Source organism: Pempheris klunzingeri, chromosome 3, assembly GCF_042242105.1.
Source record: "Pempheris klunzingeri isolate RE-2024b chromosome 3, fPemKlu1.hap1, whole genome shotgun sequence".
Lineage (NCBI taxonomy): Eukaryota > Metazoa > Chordata > Actinopteri > Acropomatiformes > Pempheridae > Pempheris > Pempheris klunzingeri.
The window spans coordinates 18,513,092-18,536,070 of record NC_092014.1 but is presented as its reverse complement, the minus strand read 5'-3'; the positions used below and the strand labels follow the sequence as shown (position 1 = coordinate 18,536,070).

General features: G+C 39.7%; 1 protein-coding gene across 1 annotated transcript; it reads right to left on the bottom strand.

Annotated features, from left to right (window-relative positions):
• Positions 1-315: 315 nt before the first annotated feature.
• cacng1a (calcium channel, voltage-dependent, gamma subunit 1a) lies at positions 316-13,305 on the bottom strand. Its single transcript, XM_070828348.1, has 4 exons — positions 12,783-13,305; positions 6,861-6,935; positions 2,812-2,958; positions 316-2,694 (listed from the first exon to the last, which is right to left on the bottom strand). The coding sequence occupies exons 1-4, from the start codon at positions 13,018-13,020 to the stop codon at positions 2,462-2,464; spliced, it is 693 nt and encodes a 230-aa protein (XP_070684449.1). The 5' UTR covers positions 13,021-13,305; the 3' UTR covers positions 316-2,461.
• Between the last annotated feature and the right edge of the window lie 9,674 nt (positions 13,306-22,979).

The following is a 22,979-nucleotide window of genomic DNA, read 5'->3' as shown; positions in this document are numbered from 1 at the left end:
CTGAATTAAAAAGCACACATAAACATTGGGACAATGAGTCAGTTGGTTCTTCAGTGGATACGCAGCGTAATGTGTCCATCCAGACAATGGTCACAATGTCAGCAGTGGGGACCGCTAGTCCTAAATCCATTTTGGATGGACCTGTCAGCTGCACCCAGTTGGACTAATAGAGTCCCAGGACCTGAAAGGAGATACAACACGCTACATGCAGAGCCAGAAGGCCGCCACACCTCTCATCAAAATCTAGTCGTCTTCACACCGTTGTCTTTGGTACACAAAAGCAAAGAACACAAAAAGCACAAAGCGATCTCTGGCAAAAGTTTTCCAAAGCTAAAGCTTTATTTTTCATTACAAAGATATAGCACGTGAACACACACATGATCTATTGCATTCAAAACCTTGTTAAACTGCATGCCATATTCAATGAAAAAGACAAACAATATAGAAATTCATACCAGCAGTGCCACTCATCAGTATTCCTGTTTGATTTCTTTCTTTTTCTTTTCACTTGTTTCTTAGTCAAACATATCAGACAAGTTACAGTCGGTCAAAAAAACATTAAAGTCAAGTCAGAAGAAATGTAGCTCATAACATGGATGGTTGCAGCTCTCACAGACAGCAGACACAGAACATTCAGATACATTAACTGCTAAGCTGCTCACCTCGATGCACACAGGACTGCAGCTATTTCATGATGCCACGCAAAGTAAGAACTATTGTCTGTTTCGACAGCACTATTCTGAGATACTTGAGGTACTTTACCAGAGTATTTCCATGTCGTACTTTATACCTCTGCGCCACCAGCAGTACATTTTAGTCCACTATATTCATGTAATAGCTTTAGTTACTTTCCAGATTCAGATCAATTATAAAAAAATATGATCAACAAATAAATTTGGGTGTACTATGATAGGTTAACATGAGACTTTATTGATCCTCGGGGAAAATTTACAAGCTACCCAGCGGCACACAGAGTAATTAAAATGAACCCCAACTTTACCAGCAGCAACATTAAAGTGATGTATACATTAACATATTCATTATTCATAATTATAATCCAACAATAGTGGCAAGACACGTTTTGGTCATTTTGCTAACAAGGGGGATGGTGTTTCCCATCATCCCACCGCAGATCAACCACTGCTTTTGATTTTGGTACTTAAGTGTATTTCAATCTTGATACTTTTGTATTTTTTATTTCTAAAATTTTGAATGGAGTTTTGTTGAGTTTGCTTCAAATTTGTTTGCTTAAGTAAAATATCAGCATACCATGGTATGGCATGGCATGGCATGGCATCGCATCGCATGGCATTGCATAGTATATATAAAGTTAGCAGCTTATAGAGGTTTTTCTGTTTCTCAAACCCAGCTGGATAGAAGCAGTGTGAACTTGGCCTTGCAACATTTTCTCTTTGTTATGCTCATGGGATTTGGTTGATTTAATAACAGCCAGTCTGCTCACAGGGGTTAATGATCATGAACCCATTTTTATGATCTCTTTACATTTGTTGTACGCTGACAAAATGGTAAACACAAGGTGCTATTTTGGATGGGTCACAGTGACACATGAAAATGAACAGAGAATTTTTTGTATCAGTTTTGTTTGGAAGCTGTCAACAAAAAGTAAAAGGCCTTGTATGTGCACCTGCTAGAACTGAACCTTTTCCAACATGATCAGCGTTGCAGACTGTGTGGGTGCTTAGTATTCAGCCTGCCACACACACACACACACACACACACACACACACACACACACACACACACACACAAACCTGCTCTGTGCTACTGCTTTGCTTAAGTCATTTATTCACGAGGTTCTTATTTTAATGGGACATTCGTCATCCTTAAAGGTTCTTCATAAATCTTAGAAATGTACAACTTATCATTTGAGTACATGTCTTGACTCGTCTTACTTGATTGATATTTCTTGAAAGTGATTCCTTGAGTGATCCCCATACAAAAGTCAACAGACTAACATCAGATATGTACAAGATATCATACATAATGCAGTGCATAAAGTCACATAAAGTCACCTACGGTAGATGTAAGACCATAACTGTATGCACTATATTCTCATAATCTAAATTAATCTAAAATCTTAATGTAAATTATGCATAACTACTGAGAATTATGGTGTTTTTTTAGGCCTCAGGACAGATTTGAGCTCTGGCCTCCAACATGAACTGTTATCTAGAGACATGCTGGAGAGGACTGCCACATTTTACTCTCTGGGTGGATATACAGGATAAGGCAAACCTTCTGACAAAATGCCTATATTCAAGTTGCTGTTTAATTGTAGGGAGGTAAATTTCCCATCATGGCTATAGTCCATCCACACCCAAACCATTTTATACCATCATGACCTTACCCTGAATAGGCAGCTCTTATTCTTGAAATTAATCTAACATCTGTACTCGAAACAAACAGACACAGTTGCTCTCATCCTGAATTCATAAATCTATCACTCCACTTGATCCGGCTCGGCGTCCATGCAAGTCTCCCATGGGTTCCTGGGCATCTGGGGCATGGAGAGGATCAGGAGGGCTATACCAGTGAGAAAGAGGAGGATAAAGCCAGTGCAGGCACAAGCGAAGGACCAGGCGTAGTGGTATTCGATCCAGATTGTGTCCTCGCTCTCGATCATGCGTTTGACTGATTGGCGCATCACCTCCAGTGAGATGAAGGAACAGAGACCTGGGATGGAGACAGATGTGTAAACATGATGTGACCATAAAGGCAAAGTGAGGTTTTTTCCCTCAGTAATGTTAATGCTGCAGGGATATATGTATTTTCTTGGTGAACTGAACCAACCTGCAAATGCAAAAAACATGCCAGCGGGTTTGAGGAGGTAGTCTCGTCCTTTGCCTTTACCGGTACACGACCCCGCTAAACACAGAGACCCCAGGATCATGAAGGCTAGACTGAAGATGGAGATGGCTGCAGCGGAGATGTTGTACTCTGGAAACATAGAGAGCAAAAGTTTTGACATGATGAGGTTTGTAAATGTCCTTTGTGATCATATTATTTAATTTCACATTGTCAGTATTACATTTCCATTTTTTTTTGTGAATATTTCAGTAAGTCAACAGATCCTCCCATTAGGAATTCCCTAATTAGGCAAACAAGGTCTGAATCCACCATTTGATGTATTTCTTTTGATTCATAAATACAAACAAGTCAACTTTTCTGTTAGAGTGGCCCATGAGACGCACCACATTCTCTGCTTTTAAAAACAGTGTAAACAGAAAAAAAAGCTACAATCTTCCATTTCAAACTTAGTTATAGCAGTGTGGGATTTCTACTGTAGATTAGACTGTCATTTAAATAAAGGCTCTAGTTGCTTTTTTTTTTAATTAAAGCATTGTGTGACTAGTTGGTGACAACATTCAGTTTGTTTGACAGTCACACCCTAACTTGGTTTAAATTTTGAGCCAGTGTTTTATCTTTTAGAGATTAGCTGGGTTTGCATGTGGAATAATTTGCTATTAATATATGTTTTTGGAGAATGTTTAGTATGAGTAAAGGCTTAAAGGGCCTGACATGACAGCTTTTCAACAGGCTGATTTTCAGTTATCTCTTAAAATAGTATGGGCATTGTAGTTTTTAGAAAATATTACTCAAACAGGTTTAAATAGCGCCTTTGTCTGGGACTATTTTCAGCGGGGGAATAATACACATTTGACACTGTTTTTTACAACAGCAGGGTGGAGTGTTGGAGTAAACTAGAGTGCCTTTGTTCGTGATAGTATCAGTAGGATCAAAGGCCTTCATACAGGATTTGTGGGCAATTGGAAAATTGTAGAATATGACTAGATTTATTCTTTATTGCTTTGTGCTATGAAAGCAATGATCTTTACATTCAACACACAAATAAACTATTTGAATCTAATCTGGCACTTGCATTTACAGATACAGTGTGTGTGCGTGTGTGTGTGTGTAATAGGAACAGCGGCTGGCTTGTTTTTCTGAGCGGTTTTCTGAGAGGTGGATAGGATGCAGGGCCTTTGATCTGCCGCCTGTTCGCCTCTTCCCCTGTTCCCCTGTTCCCCTGTTCCCCTGTTCCCCTGTGAACTATCCCCAGAGGAGAGGCGCTCCTTTGGGGGAAAGAGCCTTCATCTCCTGCTGGCTGGGGAGAATGGGCCGCACCCTGAGCACTCGTTGGCTAGCTCAGTCTGAAACACCAAACTTTCTCAACACCAAGGGCAACACAGATTTTAAAAGATCCCAGTGTTTCAGTCACACACAGCTTAATCACTGGAAGGATTTCTCAGAAACCTGAGATTGACATATTTTAAGGTCAACCCAGCAGTTAATGGTCACTGTAGTCACACTATTGAAGAACATGGTTTGACTTCTATGTGAGTCACCATGTCTGTGAGACCGTGTTATACAGCACTATAGATGTGGCCATATAATTTGAGACTGCATTAGTCATTAAAAGTGTTATATTGTGTTGAATTTGGAGAACCCCCTTGTAATATTAGTTGTGTTGAGCTATTTCAGTTGCTCTTGGTTGAGTTGTTCATTGAACACATCAGAAAGTTTGTATATTTTCCCAATACACCTAATTTACAAAGGGGGTTTAATACTTTTCTGTGCAGCTGTATGCTGTGGTGTTCATTTGCATGTTGGTTGGTGGGATTATTTGTGTGTTTATAGACATTTGCATATGTAGTTTCTCCCTCTATCCATTAAATTCATGCAACCTTGGATGGACAAAAGATCCTCGACACCAAGGAACACAATAGGAAGCCTAAAAAATGGCGATAAAAAGTAAAAATAATGGAAAGCCAAAATAGTAGACCTAGATTAGAGAAAAATAAAATCTTAGAAATAAATAAAGCGATGAAAATTTAAAGAGGATCAATCAACTAAAACAAGAACAGCTGGGAAGTGAGATATGATTAAAAATATAAACTGCCCCTTGGATAAAAATGAGGTAAGATTTTGATTGGTTTGCATGTTATTTCAGGTGAGAAAAGATGGATTTTCTAAGTATAGTCAAAGCAGCTGGTGCCTGCAGCATAATTCAATCTTTGAGCATGTCTGCAGACAACAAAGTGGTAATATAAGGGGTTTAAATGGAAATGTACAGAAGCCCCAGGATGCAAGTGAGACAAAAAATCTGGTGATCTATTATCGAAGTCTGATCTTCAAAGTTTTGTCTCCTGTTTATGACTCAAGAACAGATGATAAAAGATTTTGCCAGGATAATCTTTATAATTTTGTTATTTTTCTGTGAAAACCGGTAAAGAATTCATTTAGAATTAACCACATTTTTTTTTTCTGCAAAAAAGCAGAAGAAATGAAATGTGCATTTTTTTTCACTGTTTTTAAGTCATAAACAAAGGGAAAAAACTACATAGATCAAATTCAGAAAATTGATGATCACATTCCTTTTTTTCTTGCCTTTAACTGCAATTTATTCCTATGGAAGAAACCTATGGGGTGAAACTGTATGTCAGGCCTCGGTATGAATTTGGGCTGTGAGGTTTTATATTCTTTGTGCCCTGAGGAGGAAGACAGGTTTATGTAGACATTTTACATAATCAACTCATGTTTGTAAAAGATACGAAGAACCTCAAAAAGCCCAGATCCATTCCTACAGCATCCTTCACTATTCTCGGCTTGCAAAATTTTGAGTACACTTCATTTAGTTTTTACTGGTGAACCCCCTCTGACAGAAAAGAGTCCTCCTGTCTGAATAGATGTGCCTCTGGTGACATACATCTTCAGTACTATGTTCGTTCAACCTTATGTGCCATTATGGTATAGCCAAATGGCTCAGTCAAGAGTGAATAACACTATAGGGAACTTAAGTCAGTGCTGCAATCATTCCAGAAGTTGCAGTGTGTCTCTCAAGGGCTAACCATCAGCACTGGGATGCTGCACATGTGTGTGTGTGTGTGTGTGTGTGTTTGGCAGGATGGGGGAGGGGTAACCACGAATGCTTTCATTAGCATCTCTGAGTTTAGGGTGTGGGAGTGTGTGCGATGTCATGCACAAGGCTATTCACATTTACACCCCAATAATTGAGTCTGACAGTTCACCACATGTTCTGCACCCTAATACACATTACACATTAGCTGTAACAGGGTCACTGGAGAGTGGATGGAAGGAATGGAAGATGCAGGGAATGGGGGTTGGAGCAAACACACACGGCTATGAAATGGTGCCTGTTCTGTACGTACAGTACACGTCTCGCACTCCTCTGAAGGCATCATATATGAAACACTGTCAGCCTCACGTCAGTACACATTCTGTGGCTCAGTGAGTAGACTATAGTGACGACCATCATAGGGGAAACAAACTCCAAGAAAAATCTTACATTTTCAAAAAGCATCAGTATATGCACCAAAATCTTCCATCATGATATGTGACAAAAACGTCTGAGGCACACTACAGAAATGAACATATATCACATACAAAGCAAGGAGACGGTGAGGGACATAAAGTATTGCCAGTTATGACCTATGTCGACACATTGACCTTTAGCTAGTTGGACAAAGGCTTATGAAAAGACTGAAAATCTGACTGTCGCTCAGGATCTTTTCATGTCCTGTGAAAGGTTTTGTCACTGAGAGTCAAATACACCTGCTGTGACAATGATGCCTGTGCTGCAGTCAGAAGTGGAACATGAATGAAACTCTAAACCCACAGAGAGCAGCGAGAGGAGCAGCAGCACGTGAGGTCACTTGGCCAACTGTGATGCCGCCAGTTTGATGTTCAACTTCACACAGACCGAGATGCTCTAATGTCCCGAGGAACATGATTAGAAAATGAATTACATTTTCTTTTTTCATTTTTTGACAGAATGGAAATAAAGTTACGCCCACGCAGGGCCAATGACAGAAACCTACCTTTTTGTGTTTTATATTCAAATATTTCAGTATCCTGCCCTGGAGTGAAGTGTCTGAAGTAAGTGCAGTTTTCCTCTGTGAAAAGAAAGAAATTAACAGTTAGTTCAGAGTTAAACCAGCATTCACTGATGTTTTGGCCACTTGGGGGCAGCACAACAAGCTGTAAACACAACATATATTGTGACAATATTGACATACTGTAAAGATCATACCATCTGTAGTGATAGCAAACTACTTCCCACTCTAACATCAAGCAGACACGGATTAACATTTTCATTTATTTGGAGTTTAAAACAAACATTCACTCTATTTTAGCTTTGCTTTGGTCTACACCAACTCTTGATGAAACTATCTGGCTCTATAAACTCCACTACCATGACCAGCTAGCCGCTGACTTTGTTTGTCTGCCGTTCATGTTGAGCACGTAGATATGGTATGAAAAAAGCTACACAGAGTCTTTTCTTATCATATGTTATGAATTCACAACTCACACACAACAATGATTTGATAATTAAAACCTCACTGGATTTGATTTACCTGTTCTTTATGTATTTTTTAGAAAACGTTCAGCCTTGTCTCATGAAATATCATGACATTTTAATGTCACCCTATGCAAACACACACTTCATGCATAAAAAGCAAGGAAACCATCAAGAGAGGGTCATATAGTAGAAACATGAGTGTGATAATTAATTTGTTAATTAGAATGGCATCACAGTGGAAGCCTTCAACTGCTTTCAATGCTGATGTCCACAGTCTGTTATGTGGAGGATTTTTGCTGTGTCTGCGTTTCAGAATTCATTTTTATTTCACAAAATAAAATCTTACATCATTGAACGTCAAGCTTTGCCCCACAGACTGTTGCCCCATTGGCTGTACTCCATGTGCTGTAACAAACTGTGTGAATACAATGCTTTTGCTGAACACATCACATGGTCTCAGATCAATCTCACTTTGTTTATTCCAAAAGCATCTCACAGATTGACACCATCAGGATAATATTACCACTAAAATGGCCGTGTGATGCTGTGCAGAGCCTCGTCTGCTTTGTGTGCTTTGAATGTCAAAGTGAAAGTGGTTACAGCAAACATCCAATTCAATTTTTCGAGCAGATGAGGTGTTAAACCTTGGGGATTTGTACAAATGAAGCCAGGCCCTTTATGTGACCACGGGGTGGTTTGGTGGAGTAAATGTTCTTTGATGCTGTGCCAAGTGGCAATAAAACAAATAAAATCATTCCAGTTCAGAGACAGACTTGGTTTCCTGGTTTCCTTTTGATAACTTCTGACTTATCACATGCTACAGACTTCCTGTTGGGGTTTAAACACGCATATGTGGTGAAAAGTCGTTGAACAAGTGTAGACAGGTGGATCAAACTTAACATCTCAGTGTATTGGCAATAAAAAGAAATACACTTAGATATGGATGATTGTTTTCACAGAGTGAAAATGTATGTGTGCAGCACCAGACCACTATGTAACTTGATCTCGTGCCAAGTCAAGTGCACATCAATGATCTTGGTTATTCTATGAGGTCTCCACTCACATGCATGCTCCTAATCTCCTTTTCCATACAGTCTCACCATGGGACATCAGTGAAATGCTTTCATGTGAAAATATGTAGTTCTGCATGGTGTCATCTTACGATTTGAGCTCGATGACCCATGCTGGGATGGTAGATAATCTTCCCTGGAAACCCTGGAAACCCTGGAAACCGTGAAAATAAGCTAAAGGGGATGTCAGGTGGCACAAAACGGAAACATGGGTAATTTGATGCGGCAGGCACAAACATTATCTCTCAATCATATTTTTCAACATTGCAATTTTTACAAAATCTACCAAAGCCACTTTTGAAATTACAAGCTTTTAAAGCTGTGTGTCATTTGTGTTGGCCCACATATAAAAAAGATGTTTTTATGAATGAGGACATGGATTGTCCATCAGAAAAAAAAAACTGTTGTTACTAAGCAACAAGCTCCACTGTTTTCACTGTAGAAGGAACATATGTGGGAGTGATAGAGACTCGTCAACTAGTTGTATATCTGAGTCTGTATATCTTGCATTCAAAAGGGAAGCTGAAAACTATCTCTGAACTTTCCCTCAAATAGTCATGTTTTTAAGAAAATGCAAATCCACCCCTTAGTGAACTTTATCACTTTGCTCTAACACCAGACAACTTTTTCAATAGGAAGAAACATGGCAAACACACCCGGACACACACAGACACAGTGCTGCACCACTTGTTGGTCTTTATCCTGCTAGTCTCTGCTGACAAGCTCTGTCAAGTATTTCTTCTTCCTAAAAGGGCAATCCATCATCATCATCATCGTCAAAGATCAGGTGAGGACATCAGTGAAGCATTGTCCCCGCACACTGTCACATCACAGCAGAACCTTTTATAGCTTTGATGTCTGCAGTGGGAGCCAAGATTGGCCCAGATATCTGAGCCTATGTTGTTGTTTTGTCGGCTGTATTTGGCTGTCGTTACACAAGTGAAGATAACTTCAATTATGTTGTTGCAAGGTCAACCTCAGTGTACATTACAATTACTGTATATACATTAGTGCCTTTTGCTATAGGGTGTGGCAGGTTTTACTACCACACTTTTTTAATGACTTGTGCAAAATAGATTATTTCAAGGGTATCACATTTATATTGACTCTACATTTTACTTTTGATATTGATTTGGCTCTTTAAATTCGAGCATACGATTCAGCTATAAACCCACATATGGGCGAGAAGCATATGTCTATATAAGAATTAAAGACATCACTGGCAATTCTCCTTGCCCATATGTGATGCCTATCCCTGGATTGGTATGTCTTTTGAGTACCTATAAAGGCAAAATACCAGCAGTTCCATTTGCTTTTTGGACTATGCATCCCATCCGAGGGCGTGTAAAGTAATCTGAGTGGCTGAGTGTGTGTGCTACACAGAGAGGTGAAGCTGCGGGTCTCGTGGGAACAGTTTGGTGGGACAGAGCTATGCCTGACTCTTCCAGGCGGTCCCGTCACTCAGATTAACGCCGCACTTGGCGTGAACACTTGACCCTCGTGGCTTCCACCCAAGACAGCTGAGCATTTACGTAGCTTATATTTATAACCACAACGACTGCCTACTGAGCAGTTTGCACAATATTATTCACATAATAGATAATACATATAATACACACAATAAAACACACATTTTAAATCACACTTTGTCTGTAATTGAAATCATGGTGGATACATCATATTCATTTTCTGTCTTTGTATGCCGTGGCCGTTGAAACTGCCACTGAAAATGTCACTAGAGCACAAAATAACGAGCATTTGCAGCTCTTATAATCAAACAGGGTGAGCAGGGTGTTGCTTATTTACAGCTCACAGCATCTTGAAAAGCCAGTATAAAAAGCAGGACAACTAATTTTAGAGTATAGCGCCAACTAAAATAGCCCTCACGTGAGCTTTGGCTTGGATGAAACTGTATGTCTTTGAGCTTAAGTAACATAAAATGCAACTCTGTGTAATAGTTTTTCTCATCTCATCGTCTACACTTTTTTCAGCAGTGACTCAAATGGCAACTCAGCACATATTTTCCACATGAGTGTCTTGAACAGGACCTCCCCACACAGTGTTTAAGTCCTGCTTTGGATCAGAGGTTGACGCCATTTTGAGGACGTGTGGCTATGATAAACAAAAGCGTTCCTGTCCAAATACAGCTTTGAGAAACCGCTGGAGACTGATGGAGCATCTACCAGATTTACTTGCACCTTCAATAAAGGCTGCCACGGTGGCCATGTGCTAAGAACAAGTGGCTAGTGAAAAACAACTGGCTCTTTGGAATACATATACTATAATGTAATGTAATGTGATATAATGAACTCCCTTTCCAAGTATTTATGGATCAGTATGTGTGTATGTCAGTATGTGTGTGCTAATTAAAAAAAATTACCAGCGAAACCAGAGAAACAGTTGCCACTGATACATCCGATGAATTCCCTGAAAGTCTAAGTGGGCAGAGCTGATTTGATATTCAGCACATTCCTGTCATGCCTACACCAATGAACCATCCTCAGGCATTTCATCTGCTGTTGGACTGGCCCTGTAGTGCAGTCAGTGTCTGGGATTCCCAAAAGTCTAACAGACACCATCAGCTCTGACATACTTTGGAAGTATGTTTCAGTTTTTATGAATTGCATTAATCTGAAGGCTTATTTACATTAAGTGAACAGATCATGATCAACAGTCAGATAATGAATGTCACAGATAACGTGCCAGCAGGGTTGCCGTGGTTCTACAGATAATTGACACTCACCACAAGTCAACTGCTCAACACTGTTTGTACCCATTTTAGTCAGTTATAGTCTGCTTTACTTTAGTGCAAGTATTAATACACACAGTGTGAACACACTCCATTTTAAGTAAAAATGTTCCTATCCTGCTGTCATCAGCAGTAGAATGGCCCCTTGTATTATACCCTATATCTTACATTAAATCATTGTGCTGTGTGTATTTAAAGAGCATTTTAACGTTACTTTGTGTACTGTTGGGTGGTCCACGGCAATCAACAACCATGCAAACAACTGAATATTGCTATGAAGTACCTTAAGTAGTGGAGTAAAAAGAGGAATGAACTCTAATATTGTTCCATCTGACGTGCTGTAGAGTAAAAAATGGAAGGGTAGCACTCTGTTAAATTGCTTCAGGGACCCATTTTACTTGGAAGTGTTCTGCAAAGAGCTGTGTAATCTGGCACTAATGTAAAGAAATAGAGACAATATTCTGTGACAGAGCCCATTCGGTGATTGCAGTTTTTAATGAAAAGCAGTTGGGTTGAGTTAATAAGCTGTTGTTGACTTCTAGAGGGAGTAAGATTCTGCAAATTTTATTCTTCATATTTGTTGACTTGTATGCTGGTTTACACTAAAAATCAATTGGAGTTGATTGAAATATAAATAACTGCAAATTGTGTCCTTCTAGCTAGTGTCCAATTACATGGTTCTGATTAACCTATACTGACATTTCAGTTTATTTACCCAGAGATGATTTGGACAGTGGATTCCCTGAGGATGTTCCATAGAGGGTATAAATTAGGTACGGGCACCCATGTTTTATGGATCAGTTGCCTGCAGGCTCTACGCTATATACACCTCTCTAAACAAAAGGACATCCCACATCAGTGGAATCAGCTGTTGTTATGGTGTTTGCTCGGTGAGCGCCTGCAGCCTGCTGGGACTCCATGGCTCATGCTTGGCCATCTCAGGTTGATGTCAAATATCTATCTCAAATATCCTGTGATCTGGGTAAGTCTTCTAAGCTAACTGATAGCTAAGGCATCCTCTCAAGGCCTTGTCATGCGGCCTGGTCCTCCTGGATGCTGTTTCCACCCTCACCCTCTAGTGTATTCAAGGAAGAGGCACTGGGGATCATCACAGAGCTGACTGAGGCTCAGTAGCATAAGATAGCCTAAACATGGCCTTAGCTCAGGGACTAATGCATGTGCTGGGCCGAGGCATTTCAATACCACTGACATCTGTCAACTACTGACTAATCTAGTTATTTTCTTCAAGCATGTTTCAGATGAGAAATGAACTATGTTCTCACAGTCGGAAAATGTTTATTACATTATGGAAGGCTGTTTACATACACGCCTCTCAGAATAGGATCTTTCTTCGGTTTCACAAGGAAGTTTATTGAAACTTGTCTATATGTCTACTGACCCTGCTCTACCTCTATTCTTAGAAGCTTCATACCTCAGAGCTCTGGGCTGGATTGCATAGAGGCACCTCACAGTCACAGACAAACAATATTCATACAGTATAGAACCACGCCTTTGGTCTAAATGGTGCAGCAACAGAAACAAAAAGGGAAATATCCCTCTCGGCTTTGATTTAATTTTATCTGCCAGTTACAGAGGGCTTTTTGCTCAAGTGTTCTCTTACCTCCAGGCAGGCTGATGGGTCCGCAGCCATGCCCCTCCACGTAGTTTTCTGAGCTGATGTAGATGTGCTTCTTGCACAGCCTCCACAGGCCAAAGTGGGCTGCCTCACAGGTCTCATTGATTTTATCCATCTGCGGGCTGAGCACTGCCCAGTGGTCCGTCACCACCGCTGTGAACATGCAAGCCATACCCACCAGCAGCACGAAGATGGCAATCTTTATCTTTGTGCGCTTGTGCATGTTTCCAGGTGGTTAGATGTCAGCTCAGTGAATATTCTTCCCCTGATACAACAAAAAAAAAATCTATAAAACTGGATGTTCTGCAATGTGGACACACTGGTCTGTGTCCCGGGGGGTTCTTCCCTCAGTGGTTGCAGCAAGCTTCCCACAAAGTCTCTTCTCTTTTTCTCACTCCGTCTAAGACTAGTGTCTTCTCTCTGCTGCTGCAAATCTGTGCCTCTGGTTCGAAGGGAAAGGGGCCAGACTGCTCTGTCCTAGTTACAAGTCGCTTTTCCCTTCTCACTGTGAGTTGCTGTACAACTGTGGGGCTGCAAGTTTAGACTTACAGCTGTTGAGGTAGATCAGGAAAGTTGATGACCAAACCAACTGTCTGCCATGGTGGGCAATGGGTGTGGGGGCTGCATGTGTTGGTAGGTGTTTTTTGCTGCGGTGTGGGGGTATGGGGTGCTATAAATGTGACTGGTGAGTCAAGTTGTCAGGCTGTTTGCTTATCCGGTTACAGTGCCAGAGGATGGAGATGTGTGGCATGCTATGATTAAGTGGACTCACGTAAACCTTTTCTCTCATCCAAATTTACGTCCAAACTTTCAAAATGGACGTTTGACCACTGTGACGATAGTTTTCCTTATTTCTAGTTTCCATCCCTCCACACTGGCTGTGTCTTCACTCTCTGCCTCACTGCAACACCGCCTCTGTGTGGATTTGATTCTGTAAACTATTTATAAAGAGAAAGTGGATGTGTTTACAAAGAGCATCAGCAAGGCTCCACCACAGTAGAACTGTTTTTGTAATCCCTGTCAGGATGCCCACTAAATGCTATGTCATACAGTCCAGATAAAGTTTAAAATGATCTTAAGTGTTTCTTTATTTAGATGACCAATGTGTCATCTCTACTGTGTTTCTTTAACTTTTCTGCTCACTTGTGTAAATGTCTCAGAGGTTGCTTTAAGTGCTAAAACCAGAGAAGGCTTTCATCTCCTGTCCCTTTTCCTTCTGTTTAGAAACACTCTTTCTCTGCAAAAGTGTTTTGCTGTACAAGTGAATATGAGTACATACTGTAAGTCACCCTAGAAATAACAGAAACTATTCCTCGAAAAAAGAAAACATGAGCAAGTGTTATGCTATGTTAAGTTCACCAAATTTTGTGAAAATGAGGCTGCATGTAGCGTGTAAGTTACAGACAGGCCCAGTGGTGACCTTTAAAAAAGTGACAGCTTTCGAATGCACTGCTGCTTCACTGTTATCCCACTGCGTAGAGGAATCAGTAATGATAATACAAATGTGTTGTGATGGTATTATTATAACACATCTTTCTGCAAGGTTCTGTGCCTTCTTACCTCCTACTGCTGCTTCAGCAATTGTCCAAACAAAGTTCTTTGCAGAGCAGATAACAGCTTTGATTGTGATGGCAATAGCAGACCACAGTGTTCACAGTTGGTGTAAAATGGTGAGTTGAGAAACAAGCCCTCAACCTGCTGATTCAGTGGCACTTTGACCGCACTCTGGTGCTTACCGAAGATGTGTTAGACAGGTGACAATGTGTCTACCTGCTACATCATAGGAGTGCTGGACATGTCTCAGTGTAACCAAAATGTGGCCAGCTGAAAGAAACACATGCCAAAATTCACTAAACAACAAAGTCTTCATAGAACAAAATCCCCAAAAGTTACACAGATTTAAAGAGCTTGGATTTTTTCTTTGATGCTTAAAAATGTTCTCTGTATACTGTCATTGTAAAAGTACTACTGCACAAAGGAAACAGGTCTGTAAAATAAGTGGAGGAAAAAAAGAGACAAAAAGGTGACATAAGACACACTTTAGACTATAAGAAAACCCCAATAGGTGTGCTAATCCCTTTGATAACTCCCCTGCAGTAAATCACGGTGGTACGTCTCTGTTTATCTTTTTTAAGCCTTGGCCCACTTTGAGTTTCTTTATGAGAATCATGACCCACTTCCCCCCGGCGTGAACACAGGCGCCAGTGAAAGTCAAAAAGTTCTCGTGACAACAAAGTAGAACTTGAGTAATCACGGGGAACCTGTGCACACAACAAGCTAACACCCTGTGTATATATTAGTGTCATCTTTCACAGCCATATATTTATATTTATATTTATATTTATTTTGCTATTGCTATTTTTTCTTTTACTATTGTTTCTTTCCACTCTCCCTGTACTATTGTTGCTGCTGTAACATGAGAATTTCCCCCTATGGGGGATCAAATAAAGAAAAGTCTAAGTCTAAGTCTTTCTCCAGCTCAGGGATCAGCCACCAACTATACCCACCTAGAACATAGTATAGTAGTTTCTCTTCACAGATCCCTCATCAAATCCACAATAAGAACCCATAACAATACTATTTTAAACATCATCTGCTCTCCTATTTTTGTAGCTCGGACCACTATGGGCAATGATACCTTTTCACTCACCATTTACCAAAGGGGATGGGGCAACATGAGGACTCCACTTGCAGCATATTTATATTAGATTTAGACAGACTTTTAAACAGGTCCAGTTTTTCCTACTTATATAAAGAATCAACAGTATTTTGACATGACAGTGGAAAGCGTATGCACCTAAAGTGTCCATTATAACCATCCATCCATCCATCCATCCATCCATCCATCCATCCATCCATCCATCCATCCATCCATCCATCCATCCATCCATCCAACCAGGCAGCAGCGCTCCGAATCTAATGGACAGTTGGATGATAATTTCCGCAGTTTTTCACTTTTGTTTTCACTTCCAAACAGATAGATTAAATAATAAAAGAAAGAAATGTTCAAAATTATTTGAACTCACTGTGCTATACCATATATATGTAATTTGGCCAGCCAGTAAAATATAATCATAACATATTGGAATAACAACCAGAACTGTGGAAATAAAGCTCATATTTCCGATTAATGCTGATGAACTGACATCAAAGAAGGTCATTGGACAAATTGCAAATCTGAAAACAACTGGAGGCTGTGGTTTTACAGAGCGTGGTACGGTGGTGCAGTGGTTAGGACAGTCACCCCACAGCAAAACGGTCCTGGTTTAAAATCTGACAGGCTGAGTTTGCATGTTCTTACTACATCTGCCACAGTCTTGCTGCAGACCTCTGAATCGCCTCTCACAAATTTGATTTTGTTCAGGGATTTATACAGTCAAATGAAATGTGAAATCAAATTCGGTCGGATTACCAGGCTACACGGATCTGCACAGGTGTTCTCACCTACCATAGGAAGCCTGTATGACAACTGTCCCTATATGTGTTATAGACCCTGGATAGACAACGACTTCTACCTCTCAGCCAATATGACTTGGAAGAGGTTAGAATAACTCTTCACTTCCTTTGAACTATTACTGGGATATAAGACACCATCATGAAACCTTTGCTTTGTACACGATCAAAATATCTGTCCTACTCCCATGGCAATCTATTTTAGTTTTAAGAGTCATGCCTCCTAAATGCTTCGCAAGCCTGATTTATAGCGGCTGTGTTACAGAGCGGGTGATGAGTTCAAGTTGGGTAAGGTAAGTACCAAACTCGACACTTCTAGATTAATTATCGTTTGAGTTTGGTGGACAAAACAAGCAATCTGAAATCATTGCATGTGGCTCAAACATGTAAATAATTTCATCAAAAATAACAGTTAACAATTCCTCATTAGTTACACTAAGGCTACATTTTTACCTTTACCAAAACAGGCTTGAATTAGGCTTGTCACAAACGGGCTCAGGGAATGACACAGGAAGGGAGTACACGCAAGAGATTTTACATAAAACAAGAGTGATTAATTGAGACTAAAGGTAAAACAAACCAAAAGACATTGATGCAGGGACAGTGAACATATGGACCAGGTGAGCTTGACCCTCTCTTGTAAGAAAGGTGTCAGAGACGGATTAATCAATAATGAGAATATATGTTAGTTGCAGCCTCAGTAAATGTGTATCAAACAATAATTTTTACATCCCTACATTTCTTCAAGTTGGGGATCGTATGTGGAAAACAAAAGATTGAATGTTACATAAATTCAAGAACATATAATTTGTTTTCCTTAACAGAGAAACGCTGTTAATTGATTATCCTTTAATTGGTATTTGCAGTCAGTATTGATGAGTACCATCAGTTGTTGGATGATAAACATTAGGAGCTCTGACACAGTGACTACAAGAGTCAGGGGATAACATTTAACGATCCTTTAGTGCTCCAGTCTCAGTGTTTGCACAAAGTGTGTTTATACTTGTCTCTGTCACACAGTGTGTGCTGCTCTGGATGACTTACCAGATAAACAATACATACTGAACACTTTATCCAGTTCTTAACTCAACTCACCATTAGTTTGAAAGATGATGCTGACATAATGTCTACCAAAGGAGCAACAACCCCTGACCTCACGGACATTGGCCGCTCCAGCCTCTGACCTGTGAGACAGCCGCACAGCAGCTGTAGGTGGAAGTGGAAGTCCTCGGGGAGGGAAATAACCTCATCCTGTGGACTAATGGTGTGGACAGAACCTGAATCACTAAACCATATTGATTGTAATCACAGAGGACACAAGGCTGCACTGGCCTTCGTGACTGCTTGTTGGTTTAGATCATCTTTGGTCTTAGTTGCCCTAAACCTCTCGTATACTGGTGGGATCTAATTTCTGAACACTGCACGCAAACAAAACATATATTTCAACATTAATTAATTAATCTATGGAGGCATACATTACAAGCCTATTTCGATAGTGCTTTCAAGTGCGCGAATCAATATCAAATGAAGCTGATTGTGGCTCCTCAGATCAATAACTTTGTTTGGTAAAGGATTTGGGACATTCTGTGATTTCCGTACACATCTTCATAAATGAGATTAGCAGGTGGCTGCTTGTGGGATTTTGTTTTCTGGCTCTTTTGAAGACGTAACATAATGTAGAGAAGCCTCAGCCTGTTGCTGGGTCATGTGGCTTTTTTTCTTGTGTATTATTAATCCATGACTGAGGCTGCGGGTGCGTGACAACCTCATTTAATAACAGTTTATTTGAATTTGAAGTGCAGTAGAGAAAATGTACAAAATTCTTTTTTTAATTACTGATTGGGTGTGCATGAACAAGACAGAAGGCTAAAACTATTACATGTTTATTCAGTTTTTCAGTTTCTTCTTAGAGATTTATTGCTGGGATAAGAACCAAACAATTACAATACAAAAAAAACCTGCCTAATCAGTTATCACGGGGATGAGACAAACATATCAATATTCAAAGTAAAAGTAATCTTTACACATACTTACGCGATCATACGCGGGACTGTAGATCATTAAAAACTAATCATGGACTTGATGAATGATAGTGAGCAAACAATATGCACCCAAATCAAATCAAGCAGATGTTCAATTTCCGTTCACTCTTTTTTTATTTCAGAGCAAAGGATACATTACAAACCTCATGGAAATAATTAAAGACACTTTGTATTTACAGGCTCAGTAGTACCATATAATATACCTTATTGATATATGTTATTTCACACAAAATATAAAAGTCCTCACCTGAAACAGACAATGAAAGAAGTTCACGCAGACCGTAGAGGGCGGAGGTTTCATGGAGCACATTTACAGATAAAATGGCTCGAAAGAATTCCAAATCAATTTCCCGGCCCCAATCTCACAAGTACAACGTTAATTATGATAAAATTCTGACCTTTTGACTTGAAAGACTACACTGAAAAATTGTGTCACAGGCCATCAGTTCTCGACTGTACCAACTTACCATTTTGAATCTTTATATTTTATACATCTGGTCACCATCACATCATACACACTTTACCAAAAACTTTCTTTCAACAGCAGTGGTTGAACATCAAAACATGTTGCCTACAGTTGCCTTTATCATTTTAATATATTTTAGAAATTAACTGTGTTTATGTTTAAGGAAGGAAATGTCTCTCAGTTATCCGTGCCTGGCATGTTTAAAGGCGTAATTAGATTACAGTCACAAGTTTACAGTGAGTAATGACATTTCTGTCGAGGTTGTAAAATAATTAGATACACCATGATTATCTGTCATTTTTCATGTGTCAAAGCAGATGATAAGGGCTAAGCTCCAACTGCTGATGGCTAGATCCAGTCTTAGTGCAGTGACAGATGTCATTTAATGGATGCCTGTGGTTCCTGGATCGACAGTATGGCACAGATATCAACAGGGAGCGTGGAATCAAGCCTCCCTGCTGAGAGAAATCTCAGCCATTTTAAATTTTCAAAGAGAAGAGCGAGCCTGTGGAGATGGGATCCCAGGAGGAAATCACATCTGGCTTTTACATTCATCCTACAGACTCTGTGTGCATGTAGTGCTAATAAATAGTATGAAGATGGCACAATTTTAAACTAATACATACTGCTGATGAAACAGTGATTCCATCATCTAGATGAATAAAATGGCTCTCCAAGGATCAGCGTGGTGTATGGTGTTCCTCTCACTCCAGGTGATGTGATATGATGTGATGTGATGCAACTGGTGATGCAATAACAAACATTTGCAGATTTAGAAAAGAAAAACGAGTATAAATATGATAGATTTTTCATTTCTGATGACACAAATGATCATTTCTGTGTTTCTTTACAAAGCCTTAAAATTAAGTCATTACTTAACATGATTTCATTTTCCCAAATTCCCAAATATTCCAATTTCTATTGCCAATTGTATTTCTTAATAAATGTATATTGTTAGTCCAACAAGAGGAATCGTGTGATTTATTATAACATTCAAATGGAGCTTGAGGAGCTTTTACTTACTAAGATTATAGCTGATTAAATGCTCTTTAAATAAATGAGTTTGTGTCTATGGCATGGGGTGTGTCAGGTTTAGTATAAAGGTGGCCGAGGTATGAACTGCTGCTGAACCATTTGTCATGCCAACAAATCAGGACAGTTTACAAAGACATAACCACAGTTTACAGTTTATTCACAGTTTTGACTTTTACCGCATTATTCCATCCGTTCTTCACAGCAAGGTAGGGACGCTAACAACCATGTTGGCAGGTTCTGTGACTGCATGGAGAGGTGACCCTGCCATTTTACTCCCAATTATTGGAGGAGATTTTTCTCTGGTGCACAACAGGAGGGAGCGGGGAGGGGGTTGCGGCTTTATTGTGGATAAAAATATCAGTGAGGGTCCATAGCATTCAAATTCAAAGGGCTTAGCAGCCTGGGTGGTGGACAGGGGAGGGGGTGAAGAAAAACTGCTCAAATTCAGTGCTAGAATGGGAAACAAGGTCATCAGACCAGTTTGGCATAGCAAACATACATCACACACATGCAGAATGAAAATAAGTCTATTCTAATTCAAGTCTGCCCCTTCTCCACCTCAGTGACTTGAATGACAACTATAGCTTGCAGTGCACAGACTACACAGCCTCTCATGGCACTGTGTGTTTAAATACTCATGGCAACCGCCATGACACTGATTCACGAACCAACAACCAAATTAAACCAATTCCAACCGCTGTTTCAATATTCAACTGGGAAACAAACCATGAAGCTGACAAGGGAACCCAGTCGAGCATGTACTATCCCAAGAATGAGTAATTTGAACTTCCACAAGCCCTCCACACACATACAACACCCACTTTGCTCCAGCTCTTGTCGGAGGAGACGAGCTTTTTGAAGCATTCGGGAGCCTGTTAGTTCAGTCAAGCATTAAGCTGGCTGATGCTGGTTTCCTTTAACACCCTGCGGTTGCCCGACTGTCTGTCGCGCAGTTTCATAGCAGAGCATAACAGGCCCATCAAACCCGCATCATTAGATAAATACTTCCTCCATGAAGGAAAGCAAATGCTGTGGAGAAATTCTCAGTTCATATTTTGCATTAAGCCACAAACAAGTGTAAATGTAAAGTTAACCTTAATTAGAAAGTTGTGTTTTGAAGACTTTGGATCCCCAATCACTGTATCGGATAGCTGTTCTTTAATTCTGATGAAATAAAAAGTATTTGTCTGAATGTAGAGAGTCCTGACCAAGGATTTGTTTACCTTATATATACTACCTACATAATTTCACAAAAACATGTATTAGTACCAACGGTTACATAGATATCAGCTCTTAACAAACAAAGTCTTGTTTGTTAAATTGACACAGCATATGCAGCAACATACTTTCCACAACTTTTTTTTAATTCCTGATGAATACAATACAAAGTTTTTCATGGAGCTCATACAAACAACTCACAACCTCTTCCATATGGGATTCTGTGATGACAGCAAAGGACTTCTGCTGTCTACATTGAAAAGGTGATTATTTTCACACCTTCTGGCTTCAGTCCTTCTGCTCAGAGGTCTTGGCCATGCTATCCCAGATACTTGACCTAGGTGTCCATTTGTGTCTAGGTGACCTCTCTTTTGTATCAATGAATACCCCTGGCTCAGTTTGTTAACAGAACGCTCCAGACAGATTCAAAGCAATCTTACTGGATGATCCATCTCCACAACACAATGTGCTTGCTGCTTTTAAAATGGCTGTCATCTGCCCTCTTCCCCCCTTGTGTCTTCTTTTTTTGCTCTGTAGTGCAATTGCTTTTACATGTGACTAAATTCATTTTCTGTGTTATGTTGATCTTGTTCAATGTACTGTATTGTTATTATATTATTTAGGGCATCAACACCTGGACCAAAAAATATAATAACTGGATCTGCATACAGATGTAGCCAACCACTGCCATAAATGTGTAGTTTTTCAATATCTGTCATTCGATAGTGCTGTTGCTAAATTCAGGAAGTCACAAAACAACATCATGACACAAAACTGTTTCTTGTTGTCGATTTCTTCAACAGGATCATTTTCCAAAAACATGTTATTGATATGGAGCAGTAAGCAGTAATAACTTAAACAGGAGTTTTTTTGTGGCATGATCAAATGAATCTGTACCAGACAAAAAAACCAGCGCGCAGAAACAAGAGTGATGTTACTTAACAGCAACACATAGAGCGTGATCTCACCTCTGCTTTTACGCACACACTGCAAATAGTCTGTCTGGCTTAGTTAAGTAAAACCAACACAACTTAAACAGAGTTTTCTCTCTCTCTCGAGCTCTACATCTCTAAAAGTAGATTCATTTGTTCCACATGTCGTCCCTGAGCGAATGGAGAGCAAACTAGACAGTCTTTACAAATAATGATACATCACACAGCATAATGGAGTGTACTGACATTACTGTGTGCCTTGACACTTTTGTTGATATATATCTACAGAAATCCATATTCATAATATGAATATGTCACTACACTGGCAGTGTTTCAGAGCTGCAACACACATTTCACATACTAAAACACACATATCTATCACATGACTCACATACAAGCTTGAGAGAGGTTATTGAGATACAGTTAAATTATCTAAATGGCAGTTGAGAAGCCTTGAGACTATCAAAGTTGTACAGATTAAGTTAGCACCAGTTGTGTTAGGTTACAAACAAACACAATACAATGATACTCAAACAATCACATGAATCACTTAATTTTAGCGTACAAGTTTGGAGACAAACATATTTTTCTCTTAGAATGATAAAAAGAAGTTCATTTCCAAAACTTTACACAGCTATTCAAGAAGGAAAACATCATTACCTGAAGTTCAATATTCAGAATCTTTAATATATTGAGCATCAAGTTTATAAAACGTTAATTATTTTATCAGGCAAAGTCTTGAGCAGCCATCTCTCAGCCTTTCTGTAACAGTAGAGGCCAGTCAGATTATGGAATTCGCTTCAAATATTGCTACAAAATGTCTTCGTTCGCACTTTTTTTCTCTTCCTCTAAATGATACACAGATTGGCACTTTTCTGTCACAGAGGGACGCAAGGAAAACAATTTTGAGCTCTGACCTTTCAGCATCGCTGCTGTCTGAACAGCCCCGGGGAGGAATTGTCCTTTCTCATCAACTGTACAATATCTAATGTGTTCCATCAAGCTTATTGTTTTACACAGCAATAAACTCCTGACC

What these genes read in the sequence shown, in the direction of transcription:
- cacng1a (XM_070828348.1), bottom strand. Translation starts at nt 13,020, where the DNA reads ATGCACAAGCGCACAAAGATAAAGATTGCCATCTTCGTGCTGCTGGTG. An exon ending in ACCCATCAGCCTGCCTGGAG is followed by an intron (nt 6,936 to 12,782) that starts GTAAGAGAACAC and finishes TTCTTTTCACAG; the next exon opens with AGGAAAACTGCACTTACTTC. An exon ending in CATGTTTTTTGCATTTGCAG is followed by an intron (nt 2,695 to 2,811) that starts GTTGGTTCAGTT and finishes TCTCCATCCCAG; the next exon opens with GTCTCTGTTCCTTCATCTCA.